The sequence below is a fragment of the Penicillium atrosanguineum genome, assembly GCF_028827265.1.
Source record: "Penicillium atrosanguineum strain IBT 20685 chromosome Unknown utg000007l_segment0_segment0, whole genome shotgun sequence".
NCBI lineage: Eukaryota > Fungi > Ascomycota > Eurotiomycetes > Eurotiales > Aspergillaceae > Penicillium > Penicillium atrosanguineum.
This window is the reverse complement of record NW_026623139.1, coordinates 2766981-2789514: the sequence shown is the minus strand read 5'-3', so window position 1 is coordinate 2789514 and position 22534 is coordinate 2766981. Positions and strand designations below refer to the sequence as shown.

The 22534-nt window shown below is 49.2% G+C and overlaps 10 protein-coding genes across 10 annotated transcripts; 6 read left to right on the top strand and 4 right to left on the bottom strand.

The window, feature by feature from the left end:
* Nucleotides 1-1223: 1223 nt before the first annotated feature.
* Nucleotides 1224-2645, top strand: N7443_009250 (ubiquitin carboxyl-terminal hydrolase; the record flags this gene model as incomplete). Its single annotated transcript, XM_056889306.1, has 2 exons — nucleotides 1224-1237; nucleotides 1310-2645. 2 exons carry the CDS (start codon nucleotides 1224-1226, stop codon nucleotides 2643-2645), a joined length of 1350 nt encoding a protein of 449 aa, XP_056738608.1.
* Nucleotides 2646-2920: 275 nt separating this feature from the next.
* N7443_009249 (uncharacterized protein) lies at nucleotides 2921-3706 on the top strand (the record flags this gene model as incomplete). The annotated part of the gene is made up of 1 exon (XM_056889305.1): nucleotides 2921-3706. The coding sequence occupies one exon, from the start codon at nucleotides 2921-2923 to the stop codon at nucleotides 3704-3706; it is 786 nt and encodes a 261-aa protein (XP_056738607.1).
* Nucleotides 3707-4205: 499 nt separating this feature from the next.
* rpn8 (proteasome regulatory particle lid subunit RPN8) lies at nucleotides 4206-5414 on the bottom strand (the record flags this gene model as incomplete). Its single annotated transcript, XM_056889304.1, has 3 exons — nucleotides 4206-4811; nucleotides 4888-5159; nucleotides 5231-5414. The coding sequence occupies 3 exons, from the start codon at nucleotides 5412-5414 to the stop codon at nucleotides 4206-4208; spliced, it is 1062 nt and encodes a 353-aa protein (XP_056738606.1).
* A 544-nt stretch (nucleotides 5415-5958) lies between these two features.
* On the top strand, nucleotides 5959-6908 carry adk1 (adenylate kinase ADK1; the record flags this gene model as incomplete). Its single annotated transcript, XM_056889303.1, has 4 exons — nucleotides 5959-6118; nucleotides 6172-6224; nucleotides 6292-6446; nucleotides 6503-6908. 4 exons carry the CDS (start codon nucleotides 5959-5961, stop codon nucleotides 6906-6908), a joined length of 774 nt encoding a protein of 257 aa, XP_056738605.1.
* Nucleotides 6909-7491: 583 nt separating this feature from the next.
* N7443_009246 (Gfo/Idh/MocA family protein) lies at nucleotides 7492-8817 on the bottom strand (the record flags this gene model as incomplete). The annotated part of the gene is made up of 4 exons (XM_056889302.1): nucleotides 7492-8063; nucleotides 8129-8659; nucleotides 8713-8733; nucleotides 8787-8817. The coding sequence occupies 4 exons, from the start codon at nucleotides 8815-8817 to the stop codon at nucleotides 7492-7494; spliced, it is 1155 nt and encodes a 384-aa protein (XP_056738604.1).
* Nucleotides 8818-8971: 154 nt separating this feature from the next.
* On the bottom strand, nucleotides 8972-11033 carry N7443_009245 (putative mRNA cleavage factor complex component Pcf11; the record flags this gene model as incomplete). Its single annotated transcript, XM_056889301.1, has 5 exons — nucleotides 8972-9379; nucleotides 9438-9633; nucleotides 9688-10355; nucleotides 10410-10817; nucleotides 10869-11033. 5 exons carry the CDS (start codon nucleotides 11031-11033, stop codon nucleotides 8972-8974), a joined length of 1845 nt encoding a protein of 614 aa, XP_056738603.1.
* An 807-nt stretch (nucleotides 11034-11840) lies between these two features.
* On the top strand, nucleotides 11841-12328 carry N7443_009244 (uncharacterized protein; the record flags this gene model as incomplete). The annotated part of the gene is made up of 4 exons (XM_056889300.1): nucleotides 11841-11984; nucleotides 12037-12061; nucleotides 12125-12134; nucleotides 12193-12328. The coding sequence occupies 4 exons, from the start codon at nucleotides 11841-11843 to the stop codon at nucleotides 12326-12328; spliced, it is 315 nt and encodes a 104-aa protein (XP_056738602.1).
* Nucleotides 12329-12836: 508 nt separating this feature from the next.
* N7443_009243 (putative microtubule binding protein HOOK3) lies at nucleotides 12837-15448 on the top strand (the record flags this gene model as incomplete). The annotated part of the gene is made up of 7 exons (XM_056889299.1): nucleotides 12837-14218; nucleotides 14269-14329; nucleotides 14380-14453; nucleotides 14504-14616; nucleotides 14671-15053; nucleotides 15114-15209; nucleotides 15263-15448. Coding segments are annotated over 7 exons (2295 nt in total), but the record flags the coding sequence as incomplete, so codon positions are not given.
* A 3441-nt stretch (nucleotides 15449-18889) lies between these two features.
* N7443_009242 (nuclear transport factor 2 family protein) lies at nucleotides 18890-19345 on the top strand (the record flags this gene model as incomplete). The annotated part of the gene is made up of 1 exon (XM_056889298.1): nucleotides 18890-19345. The coding sequence occupies one exon, from the start codon at nucleotides 18890-18892 to the stop codon at nucleotides 19343-19345; it is 456 nt and encodes a 151-aa protein (XP_056738600.1).
* A 248-nt stretch (nucleotides 19346-19593) lies between these two features.
* hem13 (coproporphyrinogen oxidase) lies at nucleotides 19594-20961 on the bottom strand (the record flags this gene model as incomplete). The annotated part of the gene is made up of 2 exons (XM_056889297.1): nucleotides 19594-20700; nucleotides 20755-20961. 2 exons carry the CDS (start codon nucleotides 20959-20961, stop codon nucleotides 19594-19596), a joined length of 1314 nt encoding a protein of 437 aa, XP_056738599.1.
* Between the last annotated feature and the right edge of the window lie 1573 nt (nucleotides 20962-22534).

The following is a 22534-nucleotide window of genomic DNA, read 5'->3' as shown; positions in this document are numbered from 1 at the left end:
GCCGATGGCTCACAACTAGGTCGAGACTCCTTCCGAATCAGACAAGAGTCTTGGTTCGTTGGTAGTGGAAATGAAGAAGAGGACCCCCCAAAAACACCCACGTTCTAGACTCCCAGATTCCAGACCGTTGCGGAGTCTGTTGATCGTCATTCTTGGGCCACGGCCAAACCAAGGTTCGGCATGAAAATCCCCACAGCCGTGACAGAATGACAGAATGACAGATACATTAATAGATTCGGATGAGATCTTTTCATCTCTGTGCCTGGTCGAGTCCATGGGTCTTCCAGGTCCCGGTTTGAGCCAAATATCTCTGAGAGAGGTTCGGAATCGTTCGAAGACTTGGCTCTATGAGTCGTGACTTGCCAATGTAGACTTCCTTTATCCATTTTGGGGCATTCTTTATTGTTCAGTCCTAGGCTAGAGAATGTAGTAAAAAAAAATGTCCCAAGACTTGATCTCGATGGTCTTGAGGCCATGAAAGAAACCGAACTCGGGCAGAATTTTAAATATAAAGCCGCTTCTCACTTGACTCTCAGAATACTATCCCAAGGGTAGCAATGTATTTCTTTCTTCACGTCCACCGATACTGGCGACAATGAGTCGGCATTGAGTTTTGTGAAAGGTAGGTAAAGGTCTTTGACGGGACTCGAGATTAAATGCCATGGATTGCCCTTCGGAAGTGAACGGGAAATCTTCCAACAGCGACCTCTCTGAGAAGTAGATTATACCTAATCACGAGCCAAACTTAACAATGTTTGAGCCTGAACCAAAGAATGAGGCTTTATTATGGCGGGTAAGGCGATCCATCTCGAGCCCCAGCTACAAGAGACTGATCTGTGCAGAGTCCAGTACTCAATGATTGGGGAATACACGACATAGGTAAATGCCAGCGGGGCTTCAAACCCCCCGGAACACTATGCTATCGAAACGTGACCCTTGTGGTGCTTCTTCGCCTTCCAGTCTTCAGGAATTTTCTCCGTGTTTATCGAAACAATCACATCCCTGCGGAGGAGCGATGTGAGAGTGGGCCAGGTAGTATCCCGTGTGCACCCTCTCTATGCTTTCTCTTCATACAGGGCTACTAGGCAGGTAACCCCGAAGTTTATTTCAATCAATTATAGGCACGAGTATTCGAAGACTGGGATATCCCAAAAGGGTCAAGGTATAGCCAACAAGACCCTGCCGAGCTTTTTCAAGAACTCTTTCAACATCTTCAAGATCAAATGGGATCACTGGTGTAAGTCATTTTCGATTCATTTGTTTCTTTTTCTTTTCGTGCCAAGGCTAATTGACTGCCTCCTGTCATCAGTCAAAAGGACTTTGATGACCTTTTCAAAATTAGAGTCGGAACCCACACGTGGTGTGATAGAGGTCATATTGATAATACATCTATTGCTTCAAATTTGCATCTAAGGCTTGCTTTCCCCCAGAATCATGACAGTGCAACTCTACAGCGTGCAGTCAATGAACATTTCGAGGTCAAGTTGCTGGAGGAATGCTCTAGATGCAAGAAGCTGAATTATCAATCAGAATTTCTTGAAAATGCACCCGAGGTCCTTCAGGTCCAACTGAACCGTATTGATTTGGTCGGTGGCAAGCTCATAAAGATCAAGGACAAGATCAGGTTCAAGGAGACGCTCAGATTCAAAGCCAAAAATTTCCTCCCTCCACTAAGCAACACCCCCGGGGAGGAGCTTCATTACGGGCTGTCCTCTGTGCAAATTCACAATGGTGAGAGCACGGATGTGGGACACTATTATATTGGTGTCAAGACTAAGGATAAAACATGGACCGTGGTCAATGATGAAAGCCTTTCGCGTTTCGATACCTTCGAGGACATGATGACTGATCAGCTCTCGAGAATTCAACAGCAAGCCTATATCTTTACATACCGCCGACTACCAACCAACCCAGCTTTGGGTGAGGCCACGGTCATCAGGACTGCAGCTTCGACCCCGAGCAGAGTAGGCTCTGCGAACCATGCGTCGATCTCTGAATATCCTAGAACCCCCTCTCCTAATTTAAGGAGGAAGCCAACTGTGGATGTCAATCAAATCTTCGATATGTTAGGGGTGGCGGATCATGAAAGTAGCAAACATGGCAGTGTTGTTGTCAGTAGGGTCAGTGACGACAATGATGTCAATGGCGACCATGGCGATGATAGCAACAGTAACAAGCATGGTGATGTTATCGTCAGGAACGCCATTGACGACAAGCTTGGTGATAATGATAGTGGAGCTGGTAAGGACAAGGACAAGAGCAGGGGCAAAGGCACTAGGACTTCGATCCAATCAATTCGAGATAAAATGCCCAGAGGTAAAGGCAAAAATAAAGGTACTAAGAATAGTAAGCCTTCCAGCGGTGCAGCCAAGGGTGAAGTTCCCTTTACTGGGGGTAAAGGTGTCAAAGGCTCAAGAGTTACCAAAACCACGAAACCCAACCCTGGAGTAGATCCCATAGAATTAGCGAGCAGCCGGAGGCTTGTTTTCAACAAGTACAATATGAAGGAGGGGGAGAGCAAAAAGAAGGAGAGAGAAATGGAGTTGGAGAATATGATAGTGGAGGGGGAGCCATGGGAGACTGAGGTGAGAAAGCGGAAGCCGATAGAGGAAGGGGAGGAGGAAGATCCGATGGAAACTGATTGAGTGGAGTCTTTGCGTCCGGGTTATATTTAGCTCTCAAGTGCATGTTCTATTTCTCAAATGTTAGTTGGTTTTGTTTTCCTAGCTCTTAATGGTAAATCTCAATGCTTCATCAAAATATCTCAAAAGTGTTGCGTTTACAGTATTCCACTCTATCCATCATCCTTCAACCTTTAACCTTTAACCATCAACCATCAACCATCAACCATCAACCGTCAACCGTCAATTATCAATTATCAATTATCAATTATCAATTATCAATTATCAACATCGAACCAATGAATGCCTCCGTCCCCAACTCTCTCCCCTCCACAAGAGAATTTGTAGACAGTTTGATCACCGAGTTGGCTTTCCACACAGGTACCAATGTCAACGAATTGGGCCAACCAAACACGCAAACTGCCTCCCCAAAGCAAACGCAAAACGCCTTCTCGGGTCTTCCGGCATTACAATTGGCCAGAGTCAAGCCTCTGATGCTCTCGCTACACTGTATCTTCCCCAATGATCTTCTTCCGGCCCTCGACATTCTCGACCGCGGACTCGTGCAGCGTTTGGTGCGTGCCGACCACGTCGATGCCCAAGATCAAACAACAGATACAGCTAGTCAAAACCTATCAAAAAACTCACTTGTGAGCTCCGGACAGGCGAAAATACGCGAAGACATCTTCCTGGTCATATCCGCCTCGACTTCTCCCCGCAGTGTCGCTTCATCGGCCTTCGCCACGCAGGAATCAGAAAAGGGCTACGAGGTCCGTCTGCACGCATGGAATTGTACCTGTCCCACTTTTGCCCTGTCAGCATTCCGACATCTGCCCTCCAGACTGGATTCTTCTACGGAGAATCGCTCTCATCTGATGCTGCGTGACCGGGGTGAGACCGTTGTCTACCCATTTGGTGGGACGCTTACTTGTGCTACGGACAGGGGATCTCCACCAGTCTGCAAACATGTTCTAGCCTGTGTTCTGTTTGCTCGGTGCCAGGGTTTCTTCGAGGTGGATGGGGACGGAAAAAGCGTGGTTTCTATGGAGGAGTTGGCTGGCTGGTGTGCTGGCTGGGGAGGTTGAACCTCGCAGCAGCGCCAGTCAGCGTCGATTGACGGCCCAATGGTCGACTGCAGTGTTTTGGTCTATGTGCTGCGCAAGCCATCGGTTTGTGCGAGCCAGTGCGAGCCGAAACAGCAACGGAGAGTCTACCCAGCTGCCGTTATCCCCTCAATGGGATCGGGTCTTCTCCCCAGCACTGCAAATTGGCGAAACTACTCGCGGTACAAAATAACGGAGGGAAAGTATAGAGCTCGGATGAATTTCATTGCAAACAGAAGACATCTATAGCTTCAAATCCATTGGCTTCTAACCTGGGCGGATACTGAGATGAGATCCTTTTACGATCATTTACGCTGGATTACGGCACAACAATGTGTGACATGATAGGTGCCAACAGCCACCGGGTCATTTCCTTGATTATCCATACTATACACTGCACACGGCAAATGCAGTTCTAAGCGGTCATGTCATATTGGCGGGCATCACTCCCCAAACTGAACGAAAAAAAGGATAAACCATTTTAGCTCTTCTTCTTGCTCTTATCGGAGCTGTCCTGCTCTTCCTTTTGCTCGCCATTGGCCGACCCGTTGGCCTTCTTAGGGTCCTTATCGCCCTTGGCCGCGTTAAGCTCCTGATCCCGCTTGGTGTCATTCTCCTCCTGCTGCTGTCGGTTCTGGATCTTGTTCTCGATCAGGTCGTGGAAGGCCGTAATGGCACGGATCAAACTGCTGATGTAGATGGCCATCAGCTGATCGTTGGTCTTGACACTCATCGCGCGCGCAAGCTCGCTGTTCTCCATCTGAGGCTCCTGGCCACTCATGCGCTGTGTCGTAGGCGGGGTGGACAGGTTTGGAAGGAGGTTGAAGACATCCTGGAGGTGGCCCAGGATTGCGTGGTTGACTGGAAGCTCCTTGTCGAGAACTTTCTGGAGATATTGGCCAATATCACGCAGCCGCAGGTGCAGCCCTTGCAATGATTGCAGCTGTGAGGTGATGCGAGTAGAAAGGGTGCCGACTGCGACGTCTCTGATGTCTCGGAGCAGGTGCTCCACGCCAATCTCCTCCGCCTCCTCGGCCTCAATTACCGACGGGGTGTGCACAAATGTCTTTGACGTCGTTGTTCCATCCTAGTAGAGCGAATGCCGATTAGCCTCATCGCAAGGTCATAGACTAACGCTCGCCGCTGTGCGCCCAGCCACTTACATCCTTGATCTCATCCACCGCAAAGTAAGCATCTGTAGGGACGCCGACCTCCTTAGGCTGGACATCGACAATGACCAGCAAAGGGTTAGGAGTGTACTTCTTGAAGAGCTCGTTGATTTCCAGATCCGAAGCACGTAGCTTGGGGCCTGAGTGATACCAGCCGACTAGCTTCTCGCGAGCATTGATCTTCTTGAACATGTCCCTCATAGACTCGACGAAATTGTGATCCAGGAACCAGACAGACGGGTCTTTCTCATCCTCCTCGAATGGGACTAGACACGGAAAGACGGATCATTAGCTCATCTGACGAACCTGTGATCAACCATCGAAAGCTTAAACATACCAGCAAAGCTGTTGGATACCCGCACATCGTTGCCCGAGTTCTCACCCAGAAGCACACCGACTACACGTTTCCGGGTACCCTTGGCTGTCCGGCCATAGTGATCGGCGACGGAGAGCAGGACTAACGGGGCAACCGTGACGGAGCGGTTGACGAGGGATAGCGTGTCCGCCGTGGTGGCAGGCATGGCGGGAAAGGTGAAAGATGAGAAGTCAGGAGAAGTTTGGAGGTGAGATAGATCACAATACTAAGGGGGGAAAGCAGATAAATGAGAAGCACAGGGAGATTGCTTTGGATGGTCGCAAGAGTAGGGCGATGATGCTCTCCGAGCTTCGATGCGCCACAGGTAGCTGCGCCATTGTGGCTAAAGGCTTAGTCACTATGTGCCTGGGCGCCTGAGCGCCTGAGTGGTGGGGACACTTGGTTTTATTGAGAAGAGTACGAAGTATAGAGACACAAAATAGCGTGAAATATATGTGACGAAATATTGATACTAGGCCAGCTATGGGTACAAGTTGACCTTATTTCTACAACATAATCACTCTGTAGAAGCATTCGCTGACGTAGGTACAATGTAGACCCGTGGCGGAACTCCGAACCTCGGGCGCTAAGATTCCTTCCCTTCCGGTTCTCCATTTCTCCATTTCTCCGTCTTCAAGCCTTTCCTTCCCCAACCTCTGCAACCGCTCCTCCCAAGTCCCTTCAGAGACGCCTCTCCCCTCTCAATCACAATGGCTCCCATCACTGAAGATATCATGTCCGGTCTGAAGGACACCATCGGCAAGCTCGAGGCTCGCGTTGTCGATCTCGAGGGCCGTTTGTCCGGCGATAGCAAGCCCAAGTCGGTCACCGAGCAGATGCGCATCATTCTAATGGGTCCTCCGGGTGCTGGTATGCTTTTGCAACATCGACAGGGAACTCAATGGTTATTAACGCGTTGCTAGGCAAGGGAACTCAAGCCCCGAACATCAAGGACAAGTACTGCGTGTGCCACCTGGTACGTAACGACCGATTTCCACGCGTACACTATGGAAGATTGTTTGCTAATATATTTACCCTAATAGGCTACCGGAGACATGCTGCGGTCACAGGTCGCGAAGAAGACGGACCTCGGCAAGGAGGCTAAGAAGATCATGGACCAGGGTGGCCTCGTTAGCGATGAGATTATGGTTAACATGATCAAGAGCGAGCTTGAGAACAACACCGAGTGCAAGAATGGGTAGGAATCACCGCCCCCGGACCAAGAATTCTGGTAGACTGACATTGGGATGACAGTTTCATTCTGGATGGCTTCCCGCGCACCGTCGCGCAGGCCGAGCGCCTGGACGACATGCTTGTGGCGCGCAAGCAGAAGCTCGGACATGCCGTTGAGCTGCAGATTGACGACTCTCTGCTTGTGGCTCGTATCACTGGCCGTCTGGTGCACCCTGCCTCCGGCCGTTCGTACCACAAGATCTTCAACCCCCCCAAGTCCGACATGAAGGACGACATCACCGGCGAGCCCCTGATCCAGCGTTCCGATGACAACGCCGATACCCTTACCAAGCGCCTGGCCACCTACCACGCCCAGACTGCCCCCGTGTGCGAGTACTACAAGAAGACTGGTATCTGGCGCGGTATCGATGCCAGCCAGGAGCCCGGCCAGGTCTGGAAGAGCATCCTCGGTGTTTTCAAGAACTAAGAAAGGAAAGCTTTCAAAGGCTTTAAAATCTAGTAGAAGACAAGAGATGAGTGGGCAGCTCGACTTCGTGATGCTCTCCGTTTCTTTTGTCTTGGGTTTGGTTCGGGGAGAGCACACAGCAAGTGCGAGCTGGCATAAAGTCCTCATATAGACGCAGAATAATAGTCTTCCAGGGCCATGTATAGTATGTGTACATTTCTGGTACCTATGATACTGTCACCGGCAATTTTCGCGCGTAGATACCATCTACCTGATACAAAGACAGATGTTTAGATTTTGATCTAGTCACCTCAAAGCCCGACCTAGAAGACAATATAAGTGTTTCTAGATAGGCGGTCTTGACTAACCCCATCGGACATTCCCCTAAAGCCTTTCAGATAGATACACTGGAAAAGGAACAGACAGAGGTCTTCAAAAAGACCGTTCGAGACATGCTCAGAAGCACGTCGGGAAAGTATCAAGTGCGGAGGCCCCTTGAGATAAACTGATTTCTCAGTTGAGCTGTAGAAAATCCTACAACATCATGGAGCTGTCCTTCAAGAAATGAGTGATATTCTGTATGTATTTAGATCTCCAACATGATCTATAGCTGCAGAGGATACTCAGTCGACTCAATGGACTGGGGGTAAGTCAAACCGCCCTGCTTGCGCACCTCATCCATGACCTCCATGATGACAATGCTCTCTTCCCAAGGCATACCTTCGCTCTCCAGCTTGCCATCTCTCAGGCAGCGAGCAACCTCGTCCGCCTCCCAGTACATACCATGACCCTCAGCAGGGAACGAGCTCTCCACAGTCCGAACTTCGCCGAGGCCCTTCTTCGGGATAACACGGAAGCTCGTTGGACGGAAGGGGTTTCCAAACACTTGAATCTCGCCCTTGGTGCCCTGGATACGGATATTGGGACCGGAGGTGCCCAGCTCGTCGGGGTCACCGGCAACACGGATGTTGGTCATGGCGACACCCTGCGAGCGTTGAGGGTGCGGGCCATTGGAGGGTGTGCTGGTGGGGAAGCTCAACAGAATAGTAGTGGACTCGTCAGCACCGGTGAGATGATACGGGGTCATCTGTGAAGTGACGGTAGGTGCTTTTCTCTGGTCCCGGGGCAGGGTGTGGTAGAGGGTCTGGAAGACCCAGGTGAGGGAGTATATGCCCACTTAGATTCAGAAACAAATCAGCACAGCTCCGATCGTAGTATAGTACCAAAGAATCGAAACCTACAGTCCAGAAGAGCACCACCGGCCAGATCAGGGTTTACCATGCGGTGCTTAGTTCCCCATTTCTCCTCGACATCATCACCGAAGCTGGTGTCGGCTACAGTGCGAAGCACCTCACCAATCTCACCCTTCTGAATAAGCTCGCGCACTTGAACACTGAGCGGGAAGTAGCGTGTCCAGACAGCTTCCATCAGGAAGAGGTTCTTCTTGCCCGCAGTCTCGCAGAGGATCTTAGTCTGTGCAGCGTTGACAGTGAAGGCCTTCTCGCAAAGGACATTCTTGCCCGCCTCCAGGCACAGCATCACATTTTGATAGTGGTGAGAATGGGGAGTCGCAACATAAATCACGTCGATATTAGGATCCGCGACGAGCTCCTGGTAAGTCGCGTAGGCGGCGCAGGGATCGGGAATGCCGACGGACGAGATGAACTTGTCAGCCTTGTCCTTGGAAGAGGACGAGGCAACGGCGACGACCTTGTGGGCGACATCCGAAGCATCGCGAGCCTTAGGATCACGCAGGAGATCGCGGACAAACACTGTTGCATTTTAGTTGAGCTACGAACGTCTTGGATTTGTAAGAGAAACGTACTGTCCGCGATCCAGCCAGTGGCTACACATCAGTTAGCTTGAATCCAATACCAGAAAATGAAAGAAGCTTCATACCCATGATACCCCATCGAATTGTGTGAGCCATGATGCAGATGTTGATTGAGGATTAAGGGTCCGGAGACTTGATTTTATGTTACCACGTTCCCTTTTCGCATGTTCCTCGGTGGGGAAGTTGGACCCGGAGATGCGCCGAGCGGGGCACAAAGCAACGTCATGATGCTACATTTTATAATACATGTTCACTGTTCCGTCTTGACTCGCACTTTCTGTCCTGGAGATTCCCCCTCTGCCTTTCGCTTTCCCAGCACTGAGTCAGGCGTACCAGTCCGCGCTTGCGGTGTGGAGGCCCGCGGCGCCGGACCGTCCTTGGTCACCTCGGCATAGCAACTGGCATGATAAACACGATTGCCGACCTTAGCTGCGTCTTGCCAAATCCAGTCTTGCACATCCTCTGACCACGTAGACTCGAATTTCTCCTGGCAGATGGGACAGGGGGTATTTCGGAGAGTGGCTTCATTTGGAGCCCGAATCCAGGGCTTGGGTGGTCCTTGCTTGGAACCTCCATCTGCTCCCGCAGATCCTTCGGCTGTGGCCTCGGTGTCGTCCGGGTTTTGGTCATCACTGGGCTCTCTGGATTTGATCCAATCCTACATAGAATTTGGTCAGCATGACGTAGATATAGAAAAGATACTGGTGTATACAAACCCTTTCGTCGACATACCAGCTGCGGGTCTGAGCTCGCTTAGCAGCATCAGCCATACGCTGGTTGGTCTTGAAGTGCCAATCCAGATGACGGGCTTTCTTTTCCCGGCCTTCGTCCGTAGTAGGGAAGCGGCGGCCACAAGTGCCACATTTGTTAGACTTCGCCTCATAAAGCGAAACGACAAGAGTGATTCGAGGGCTTTATCATACATCATTAGTTTGGGAAATGTAATCATATTACGACGAGACTTACATTTTCATAGATGCGGTGCTCATAGGTACCGTGGACGAAGACGACATTGATATTTGCGGTGTCGCAGGGGGAGGTGTAGATTGTGCTTGACCAGGAATCATAAATGGAAGGGAACCTCCGGTTGGTGGTGTTCCAGAGGCCAAGGACGGCGGCGCAGAGGCAGAAGGAAGCAGGCCACGGGCTCTAAGGGCCACAATCAGGGGATTTTCGGCAGGCTGTGGGGTGCTGGCGGTTGGCATTTGAGAGATATTGAAAGAGCCTGGGGCGAACTGCGGCGGAGGTGTCGGCTGTTGATTACCAGCCGTTGCTTTGAGGAGCCCTGCGAGTATATCAGGGTTCAACATGTGCTGCAGCGGTTGTGAAGCAGGTAATGTGGGGGGTGTAGCCACTGGAATTGGGTGTGCCGGGACAGGGGCAGCATTCTCTTGAGCGGGAGCTTGCGGGACCGCATATGTAGCGAGCTGATCGCGGACAGTTTTCAACTGATCTGGAGGAAGCTGTTGGCTTTGCAAAATTCGCTGGAGATCAAGTAGTGCCTTCAGGCGCTGTTGAGAGGTTGGATTAAAGGGACTATTGGCAAAGTCGTTCCTGGCCGAGCCAATCAGCGCCTCCAGGTCCCTATTAAGTGATTCTAGCTGGATATCTGGGCGATGGCCATAAGGCGGAGTCTTTGATTTGCGATCAGTGTGAATACCAGGGTATAAAAGGTACAGTATCCTTACCGGTGTGTTGAATGCCCCGTTACCGGCGACAGGATGGTTCGGCCGCGTGCCATGTGGAGGTGTAGGGTTCCATCTAGTTGGAGTGGCACTGCTGCGACCGCGAATATCCGGCTGGCGGACTTTCTGGTTCTCAAGAATGGCGGTGCGTGCTTTGATCAAAGCGTTTTCGATGTTTCGAGTGATATCCGGGGAGAAGACTGGTCTTGTATCCAAGGAGCCCGGAACAGGCTCCTTCCATGTCCTGAGCATCTCATCGAGCTTGCGACGTGTCTGTTGGTCAACCAGGGAGTACGCATTCATGAAGGTCTGATACATGTTCCGTCCCAGGAAGAGGGTGTAGGGGGTTCCAACGTTCTTGACGATGGAATCGACTACATACAGAGCCGGCAGCTTCTGCGGCGGCGGTGTCTACAGAGACAGTCAGAGGTCTACACCTTTCAACACGAGAGAGACACCTACTGTTCGTATGTGATTCTCCAAGACCCTCGAGATGGCCATCGCATGTTCCGTATTCTCCTTGGCGATCACGGTCAAGTTGCTGATTTGAAATCGATCGTTGGTAGTGAGGTCTTCCAAGTTGTTCTTGTAGTCCTCGGCGACCTCATCGGATACCAGTCCAGACATGGTGGCGTGGGGGAAAGGGAAGATGCTAGAAGACGATATCAGTGAAGCAGTACAGGTTCAAGATCCCAGTCCAACGAGATTAGATGAGCGGGCAAGATTCAATAGACCTAGTCCCTCGCGGCCTCTTTCGTACTCTTGTTCACTTTTTTTTTCTCTCCTCCAGGCTTCTTTGGCACTTGATTTTTTTTCTTTCTTTTTTTCTCTTTTCCTTTTTCTTTCTTTCTGAAAGCTCACTATGGCTTTTTGAATTTCTGTTCTGCTCTTTCCAGGTGCGGTTTGATGAGGACCGTAGGCCTCGGTGACTATCACAGGATGCTTCTTCTTAGTCCTCGTTGCGTCGTCAAGGTAAAGTCTCTTGGACGACCAACACGAGATGGAGAGAAAAGTCGAAACTTGTAAATGCTTGCTAGCTATCTTTGCGAGAATGAGACAACAACAGATGCACCCTCCAATCCAGCAAGATTCCACTTGATTCTTCCCGTCAATTATGAACCGAAGGAGATGCAGCGCCGGATGAGATAGGAGAAAACGCGGCCGAGAACGAAATCAAATGCAGAGGGGGTACGGCCGGGTAGGATGCAACGCTGGAGAAGGACAGGGCAGACGAAGACTGTCGGAAGTTGGCAGTTCGGAAGACGTTGAAAGGGATTGTCGGAGTTGGGGTCAGATCACCTGATCTGGAATGACGCAGTAGTCCGCTTTGGGGCACGAGACATACAACTCGCAACTCGCAACTCGCAACTTGCAACCTGCAACTCTCCTTCCACCTTCAACCGTCTGCACCTTTTCTTAAACAACAAATCGACAATGAAACTCTTCCTTTTTACTGCTCTGTTGGGTCTGCTTCCGCTGGCGCTGGCTGCCAAGGCACTCAAGTCCGTTATCGTGACTTTCCCCAAGGGAACGCCTTCCGGAGTGATTGACCAGGCGAAGGACTCAATCGTTGCTTCTGTACGCGCATCTCGGCTCTGAATCCTCAGCTGTGACTAACTGATAGTTCTAGGGTGGTGTCATCACTCATGAATATCGTAAGTTGGACATGTCCTTCCCCAGCCCCGTCAGACAAGGCTAACACATATTCTCCGATACAGATCTTATTAAGTATGACTACCGTCCCTCTATTTATACTCTTTCTTCACATCTAATTTTTATGGTACAGCGGATTCGCCGCCGATGCTCCAGTGAATGCTCTCCAGACACTCTCCACGCAGGATACCCAATACAAGCCCGAGATTGAGGAGGACAAGATCGTGACGATCAATGGTGACTACGAGGGCGAGAAGCTCTCTCTTTGAGGGTCTATGTCTCCCGCCAGGGATTATCTGAGGACCCGCACCACAGCTAGCTCTGGAGAACGTATGACGAATCGCAAACCCCGGCTGGACACCGGTCACGATGCAAACCAAGAGGCGCACTCTTTTCAACGATATTTAAGAATAATGGAATTTATCTTTGGTGTTTTGGTGTACACGGGATTGACTTTACAGACGATGGCCGCAGGACGCGTGATCTATAGGAAGGAATCGGGAGGATTATTCGGCCTGGTAATTACCATTATTGAATTAATATGCTCATTTTTCCGCGTGCCTCTGAAACCATAGAGTAAGGAAGTTCGTAGTCCATGGTCCCTCGTCCATAGTCCCTCTAAGACTCGGGGGGACGATCATCCCCGCTAGCGACTCGGCCTTCCTCGCGGCCCCGAAACGCGTGGATCCGCATCTTCCCCAGGCCAACTCTCTTTGCCCTCCCCCCCCCCCCTGTTCTTAGGAATGCTGCATCCATTTTTGAAATTTCTCAATAGGAACATTCGTCATGGCGGAACATACAGTGACCAAGGTTTTGCTGGAATGGATCAACAGCTTCTCCTTGGGCAAAACACTCAGAGCCACAGATGAATTGACCGATGGAATCATCCTATGGGAGATCCTCCAAGATATCGACCCGCAGTATTTCCTCGATGAGATCCCCGAACGCAACCCCGCTGACCACTGGGTCGCCAAATGGCAGAACCTGAAGCACATCCACAAGCTCCTGCTCAGCTACATTCGGCACCAGAACGATGACTCCCTACCGTCCGGTCTCGATCCTTCCCCCGATCTCGAAGCCATCGCGGAGAAAGCATCGACCAAAGAAACCAACAAATTGTTGAAGCTTCTCCTTATCGCGGCCATCAGCTCCCCCAACGCGGGAACATACGTGCAAACACTTCAAGAATTGAGCACCTCGACCCAGGAGGGCCTCAAGGACATTATTGAGGAGGCGCATAACGGCCAGCATGAGCCCTTAGATGCGGCCGATGAGCTGAAGGAGGAACTGGCGAAACGCGACCACGCGGTGGACCCTGAGCTGAAGTTCGAGGAGCGCGTCGGAAAGGTGCTTGCGGAGAACGATCGTCTCACCCACGAGAAAAAGGAGCTGGAGAAAGCGCTGGAGGATTTGCACAACCGTTTGGCGCGCCTTCAGGAGAACAACGATACTCTCCAAAATCGCCTCGCCTCCACCGAGGATCGCCTGGTGACGCTGAAGTCTGGAAAGGGTGATTTGGGTTTCAACGCGAAGGCTTTGGAGAGCAAGACGCGCCAGCAGGATGATCTCATCGCGTCCCAGGAGGCCAAGCTTTCTGCTACCCAAGATGAAGTAGACAGTCTTCGCATGACGGTGGAGTCCTTGAAGGTCAAGAACCAGCGCTACCAGAAGCTGCAGGATGACTATGATGAGCTCCGCACAGAGAGAGACCAGCTTGCGCGCAAGGCAAATGCAGCTGAGAAATACCGCCAAAAGCTCCAGGCCAGCCAGGATTTTGAAAAAGAGAATCAAACTCTCAAGAACCAGATCAAAGACCTCCAGCAACAACTGAAAGAGTCAGATTCGCAACAGCGATGGACCTCCGAGCGCGATGTGGAGTTGGAAGAATACCGCAAACTTCTTCCACGCATTGAACAGGAGTGCAATGAGATCCAGAACCTCAAGAAACAGCTCGAGTTCAACAATCATGCACTTACCGAGAGACTCCAGGGCGCGGATGAGCAACATGAACGAGACGATGCTTTGATCAGCGAGCTTCGTGAACGCCTTCGCGAAATTGAAGGATTGCCAGGCAGTCCATCGCCGGATTCCGACACGTCAAAGATGCAAGGAACCCTTAATAAGGATTTTGAGGCAATTGGCATGAAGGAATCTCAGCTGTATGTGTTGCGCTCCCCACAATACTAGTGATCATGGCTAATTAACGCAGTAAATCCGAGAACGACGACCTTAAGCGAGAGGTGGAATCAATGAAGGGGCAATCAACAGCTGTAAATCTATTATGTTCCTCTGTGTGGTTTCTTAAGCTGACTTGCCCCAGGAGAATCAATCAGAAGGCTTTTCCGAGGGTTTCAATGCATCTGTGCAGCTTGCAAAGGCTAACTCCACACAAAGGTATGTGAACCTAAAATGCTCTGCAATTTACTTGCTAATTTTTTTTAAAGTGACGAATACTGGAAACTATACGAGAACTATACTACCACACTAAAGAAGATTGCCGAAGTTCAGGACACTTTGGAAACCACCAGAAAGGATCTGTCTGACGCGCAGACTCAGCGTATGAAAGCTCTCTAAGAACACACCACGTGAAAATCTGCTAACTGTTGTCTAGTTGGTCTTGTCGACATGGAGAAAGCCGAAATGTTCCGAGAGCTTGAAGAACACAACTCGGGCGAGTTGTCAAAGCTTCGCGGTGAATGGAACAATCTTGCCCAGAATGTGCACCACTTGGAAGCTGAAGTGGATGCTAGTCAGACCTTGGTGCGCGAAGTGTGTTCTGAGCGAGAGGAGTTGCGCAAAATGCTTGACGACAAGCAAAACGAAATCAGCGCCGAAGACCAGGAAGTGATGAATGAGATGCAGATGCTGTTGGGCGAGTTTGAGACCCATAACAGTGAGGGCAGTGACACCTCTCAGAAGTCGAGCTTTGAGCTCCTTAAACAGTGTGCCGGAGTCTTGGAGAAGAATGTCGAACGACTCGCTCAGCGTGCGGAGGTCAGTTCCAACCTTGAAGAGCTCCACCGAGGAAGAATGCTAACTCCAATGATCCCACAGTATATTCAACAGCAAAACGAGCTCATCAAGTCGCTCCGGGAGAGCATGAAAAACTACGAAGAGAACCTGGATGATGGCATCCCAAAGGAGCGTGAAGTAAGTCCTCCATTGGCTCAGTATTTGACAGCCCCGTGCTAACCACACTCCAGATCGAGCTGCAAAAAACCATTGACGACCAAGCACGAGAGCTGAGTCTCGTCAGCTCAGCCTGGTACCACCTTCAGAGCCGATGGCAGAACAACAACATGACTGTTTCGCGATATCGGCACGGTGCCAATGTGGCCGATCCTCGAGGCTGGTTAGCCAAACAAAGAAGTGTGGTTGCAGGCCAATAAGTCCCGTGGATCGTCACTCGGAAGGTACCATTTCTTTCATTTTGACTACAGATTTTGTTTATATCCCCACTAGATCGTCCATTATTCACCTTCGGGCTGTATGCTTCCCTGCGGAAAATGTATGTTCTTTGTCTTTGTCTTTGTCTTTGCTTCTACTGTTGTCCATCAAATCGGAAGAGGCCAGAAAGACCTTTTCAAGTGTACATTATTCACATTATTGAGCATTTCCAGAGTCATAATATCTTGGTGTATCATACATTCTCTTTGATCCGAAAGAGTGTATCTGAAAGTAACCTCTGACGCTATTGACCAGCTCCGACTTATGTTTCGTCTGCATTAGGCGAATTTGGACTGCTGTTATAAATCAATAATTTGTTATTTTCTCTAATTAGTGGGCTTGTGGTTTAGGGGTATAATGCTCGCTTCGCATCCTTATAGCGATTCTGCGAGAGGTCCCGGGTTCGATTCCCGGCGAGTCCAATTTTTTTAGGTTATTCATAATATCTTCATTTTAATCCAAGTCGTTGACCTACTTCTAAGGGGAAAAGAAAACCAAAAAGAGAAAATAATTACGCCGTTTTTGGTGACCCGGGGGGAAGGAAGGGAGGGTAGACAAAGCTTAATTGATGGTCGTATTCAAGAATGTACCATGGTAGAGCCAACCAGCATGATAATGCAAAAATCTGTTCTGGATCTGTTCTGCTCTTCAAAACGGCGAGAACATTCTATTATATGGGAACTACCAGTCGTCTTCATCTACTGCCAAAACTAATCTGAGCGAATTTCAAGTCATGTATTTCTTTACATCTGCCACAATAGTAGGCACTAAGGAATAGTGTCCTACGAGATCTCGCTGATCGGTTTCACTCAGAGTCTTTCCAGCTAGTAGACTGCTCTATGAAAAGCTATGTCTGGAAAAAGTAAGGAGTTCTGTAACTATTGACTCGACCTTGCTAATGGTATTATTCACGATCAGAATCTTGCTTATGTTTTATAGCACCGCACGCTATAGCGATGACTCCTTATTCAATGATCTTACACAGTTTCTCTTCGTTCTTTAACTTGATATACCCTTCTATCTACGCTTTCTATGGGTTTGTTGGGGTAAGTCGAGAGCCACTGTGATTTAAATAGGACTGCATTGTTTTATACGTCTATATAAGGTTCGTGTTGCACATTTCTAGGCCCGCTCGTTTGCGTGGCAAAACGGGCTCCATTACTATATTCTCCTCGGCCAAACTTTCCAAAGGAGCGCGAGCGCGTGCTCGAGCAAGTATAGTGGGAGCCGATTGAAGGCTACAGCGCCACTAGAAGTTAGAAGCGTCATGTCAGCGGTAGCAACCATTGAGGCCTCCCCGCTTGCGCCTTGCCATCTTTCATTCTCTTGAGGTCGACAGAAATCCACACATTTCCCCTTGATTCACTTTTGATTCTATCCAGTGGATAAACATCAACCAAAAGCATGATGCATGGCGATAGACCGAGAAACGCTCCGGTGCACTCTTGAGCACAATTTCCCATGGCCCAATTGGGTTCGCAAACCAACGAGTGCTATGAGAATGTACTCTCCTCGCATAACCAGAGATAGAGGACCAATTGTTGTACTCGATCCAATGATTGCCCCTGGCAGTGGGATAGGAGCGGGGCCTATCTTGTCTAACGCCAGTTATAATAATTTACCCCACAGTATCTGTGGCCAGTATCCTGGTGGGTATAGTTAAAAGAAGCATCTAGCATATCAAAAAGCGCCCAATGTGGAATTAGAAGTGTCTCGGCTTAGGTAAATGGACCCATGAAAAACGTTGTTGATGCCTCGAAAAGGCCCAGCAAAGCAAACCAGCGGATACTCTCATAGGTGGGCAAAGACATGACGATCCCAAACTGGAAGTAGCCAGTTCATATTGGTGTTAAATTTACTACTCACATGCTTTGGTGGGTGCTTGTGAGTTGGTCCACTTGATGGCCATATTGAACAAGGTTGTGTTTTGATAAATGTATACGACCTCCTGTTCGGATTCACATATGGCTTGACAAGGGATTGATCGAGGTCCTGAAGTCAGAAAGGCTTTCGACATTTTAATCCCTGATTTATCCCTCTTTTCAAAAGATACCATCTGTAAGCCATCTACCAAAGAGGCTTTGCTAGCCTTGTTCGACCCGTTTGGCCTATTCGCCTACTTTGCAGGCCTCCTTTATAGATCTTTCAAATCTTTTTTAGTGTCCTGATTCTACATATTCATCCATGATCATCCATGATCTTCGATCGAGAGTAGTCCATCATTCGTTACGGCTGGGTCAGAGACCCGAGTGGAACAGCTTGCAGCCAATCATGCCACAACGTTACGCCGGGAAAAGTGTTATTCCTTGATCTTTGTACTGTTGACATGCTTATCCCATATAATTTGCCGCTCTTCGGGATTAGTGACTATCAAATACTTCAATATCACAGTGTAATTGTAGTATTCTCGTTCTGCTACACTCCACATCTAGGTGTTTTAGTTTTGGCAATGACATTACAACGGAGCTTGGGAACATATAAGGTGAATGCTATTTTCTCCAAGTTCAAATTCAAAGCGGTCTAGCGTAGTTCGTTTTTCTTTTTCCAATTAGGTTTAACGTTTAATTATCTAGAGCAATGCTTTATGAATCGTCCCTATCTTCTGCCTGCAACTGTGAGACTATACATTCGAATGAAATCCCTTGACCTTCCGCATACGGAAGTAGGGCTCGAGCCCCACACGTGATCCACTCGAGAAACTGATTTTTTTTTTATGGCCCAAGTAAAATTCTTTACTTGTATTATTGATTTGATGACTTTTGTATCATTCAATCGAATAGACGTCCATTTACGATCGAGCTGGCGCAGTTACAGTCGATCGATATTCAATGTTCAGAACGGACCGCCCCTGTACTTGCAATCAGTACAATCAAGGTGGATCCCATTAGGCTGCCAATGTAGGTTGAAATGTGAGGGGATCAAGGTATGGAACTGCAGACAAGTTAGGCATTAAAAGGCACCTGTAGCTCAATTGGTTAGAGCATCCAGCTTATGTAATTATCCCCACCGGGAGCTTCACATGAAAATTCCTGGAAGGTTGGCGGATCGATCCCGCCTAGGTGCATCTGTTTTTTTCTCTTCTTTTATTTTCTTACTATACTCGATAAGCGGCGATAGGAAACATCAACTTAAGTCCGTCGGAGTAGACAGGGTTACATCATAGCCTTGATGCATATGTTTTTGTTCCTACTGGACATGACTGGCCACATAGTACACCGTGATATGGATCACCAGCTTAAGTCCGAGTAGACGGAGTTAACTGCACATACAGTCTTTATGATTCAGGCTACGAAATGAGGTAGTTAAAAACGTTTGTTCTTCCGGGCTTGAAGAATTAAAATCAAACCAAATCCAAAGTCAATTTTATACATACGGAAAGAAAGATGCAAGCCGCTCTCTCCCTCACCACTCGTGAGGCTGTCGCCGACGCCCTCTACCGCGCAGTTCTTGCCTTCGACACGGACGACCAAGCCCTTCTCGACTCCGCACTCACACACGACGCAGTCTTTGACCTTGATGGTCGCATCATGAATGGCCTAGACGCAATTCACAGCGAATGCTTTGCCACGGTTTCCAAATTGGACACCACCCACTTCATCAGCAATGTGCGTATCAATGTGGTCGAAGGGGCATCTGAAGCCTCAATGACGGCTTCTGCACTCTCTCAGCACTTCCGTCCAGGCACCGGGAAGACCCCTGGTGCGACGAACTTGATGGGCGGCTCGCTGTACGTAATTGATGTTGTGAAGGATGAGGCAGATGGACTCTGGAAGATGAAGAATTGGAAGATGAAACTCATCTGGAGTAATGGCGATTGGGGCGTGATGAGCGGGAACTGATGCATGTATCAAGAAACCTTGGCCTGAAAACGCTGATCTGGAGGTATGAAGCGAAGACTGCGAATGTATGGATTGTCAAGCTAATCTGATATTTGATTAGGAGATGTGGGAATTTCCTGGATTCGAGGATAACTAGTTATACCAAGTGAACATTTGTTTATAGACTGTTTTACATGAAGTGTACATATATAGACATTTTAGATGGGGAGAAGAGTATGCAAAATTACCCCCCAGGAAGTGGTCAGTGCTTAAGCCCACTGCCGGGGGTGCTTTAGCACATCCAAAATCTCCTTTTCGCTAATCTTGTCCTCTGCCAGCTCCTCCTCCTCCACAGGCATGCTCTCAGTCCTTGTACCCGAGACAGGGTCCATGTAGGCCCAGCTGGCGGTACGCGGGAGACTCATGAGGATACTCTCAACGCGGGCGTTAGGAGTGCGCAGGCCGAAGCTGGTACCGCGATCGTAGACCAGGTTGAATTCGACATAGCGGCCGCGGCGCAGCTGCTGCCACTCCTTCTGAGTTTCGGTGTAGGACATATCCTTTCGTTTCTCAATGATGGGCACGTAAGATGGCAGGAAAGAGGCCAGGCCATCCGAGACGAAAGAGAACAGCGTCTCTTGAGGGTTAGAGGACGAACCAGCGGAGGTCTGGAGGAAGTTGGCATCGAGGTCATCGAAGAAAATACCACCGATACCACGGCATTCACCACGGTGAGGCAGGTAGAAGTACTTGTCACACCAAGCCTTGAACTTAGGGTAATAAGTCGCGTCGTGGCGATCACATGCGTCCTTGATAGTCTTGTGGAAGTGCTGGGCATCCTCTGGGAAGAGGTACGAGGGCGTCAGATCGGTACCACCTCCGAACCACCAGTTCTTGTCACCATTGATAGGGTCCTTAGGATCCGAGGTCTCGAAGTATCGGTAGTTCAGGTGGACTGTCGGAGCCATAGGGTTGTGCGGGTGGAGGACCAGGGAAAGACCGGCAGCGAAGAAACTCAGAGACTCGACATCGGCACCCACGAAGGACTTGTGGTCGGCACGCATCTTCTCAATGGCAGGCCTCGGCAACTCGCCGTATACAATGGAGACGTTCACACCGGCTTTCTCAAAGACATTGCCGTCCTGCAACACGCACGAGATGCCACCGCCGCCATTGGGGCGCGTCCAAGTATCTGTCTTAAATTCCTTGCCATCTATCCTGCCCAGCTCTGCAATAATCTTCTGTTGGTGGCCCTTGATGAGCTTCTCCATTCGTAGGCGCATGGGGGAGGATTCGGTGACGGAAGAAGATTTCTTCAGAGCGTCATCCAGTTCAGCAATAGACGGGGAGTCGAGGTCAGTAACTTCACCAGTGGCCTGTCATGATGTTAGCTAGTTGATTAGATCGCGCACAGAGAACTCTTCGCATACCATAGAGTAGATGATGGCGCCGATGAAGGGGACGCCGATTGCGAGGCGCAGGTATGGTCGCCACACAGTAAACTGCTGCTTTTGACGTGGAGTCTGCTCCGTAGCATACCCACGGAATGATTTGCTTGCACTGCGACCGGCTGTACGAGCGCAAGGAGCAGACAGCTGGCCAAACCTCCGAAGAGTCCTGAAAGATCGTGAAGCCATCGTCGCGACGGGGAAATGTCAGCGCAACGGGTGAAATTAGGTAATAAAAGCAATTGGACAGAGCTGAGACCAACTCAATGCCTTAAGAATAGTGTAAAGAGCAAAGTAGACTTGCGTGGGTGGATTGCGAGATCATGGAACTTGGTCGTACGATTCTCTATGTTTGTCCAGTTTGCATGGATGAGATAAGCACAGATAAGCACCTACAGTTCCCCCGTACACATGATCGCAGCCCATATTCGCCGCCCACCTTACCTTTAATGACCATTGTTATATCTAGAGAAGCTGTCACATTTGATGCGATATCGGTGCCTTGAGGCTATTGAAAGCCATGGGAGGGTGAGTTCGAGAAGAAAGGTACCCCCTTATATCATACAGCCCGACTAAGGAGATAGTTAAACAAGCCTGAATAGGCGGCGATGACTTCTCTGTCCGGTCGTACCTTGAGTTGTTCAAGAAACGAGAAATTAAGATTAGAAGGGGTCTATGCAGGAGTATATAAGATTGTCCCGCAAGAGATTCAGAAGAACGAATGGATCAAAGTGTTTGAGCTTATTTGCATTATCTATTGGGTCAGGCTGTTTAGCTAGTAGAATGTGGGGAGAGAATTAAAGCGGGCTGTGGTTGCGTTTTTGTCCGACTGTATGTGCTTTGCCTGCTTCCCTGCTTCAATTGTTGAAGCTAATATGTGTACTGTACTCTCGATTCAACTTGGTAGCACGCAACTATTGCACGTATTCAATAATTAATAATGAATTTTCAAGTTTGGTACTCGATCATATTTTGTGACCAACGCATGAGTGGCAAATCACGAGTACAAAATCCAAATGCTTTCAAGTTCTACAAAGCAAAAATAAACATTGACTGGATTTCCCACGGAAAACATGAAACAGCCAACCTTTTGTCCCCCCACCCCCCAGCAACAGAACAGGTACCTGCTCCTTAGAGCTTGTTATCGCTATTGTCTGCATTTATCAAAACAAGGAGGCGAAAACAAGAATGATCTGTGGTACACTCAATTCTAAGAAAACATCATATGTCACTTGGATGATAGAACGGCGCTTATAGAAACTTCTAGTGTTTCGAGGAAACCGTCTAGCCTGTACTGGGACCCTTGCTGGTAGGGTGGCGCTTGATTCCATATTGATTTGGGCTCATGAGTTTGACGGGCCCTGGCAGTATATAAGGTACTTAAAATTAGATACAGAGTGATCGTACTGAACTTGGCAGTTATGAGCGTACACTGAGGGAAATTCGACCACTTGATATAACAAAATGCATCCGTCGCGTCAGAGCCACGTCAAATCGCCTGGATCGCGGGCATTCTCGCTTTCCCAAAAGGGCTTGTGGGGCTTAGTTTCGAAGATACACTCAATGGAAATGATAGGGAAATCAATTTTGAAACCGATAATGGAAAAGTATGCTAAATAGCCGCTGGGGTCTATCACGAGCACGATACAATGGGCTTCATGCACATGCGAATCATCGTACCCGTGATTATCCCTGAAGCAAGGAAGCGCAGCTAGCCGCTGACCTACACAAAGGCGATCAAAATTAGCTTATTCCACTATCA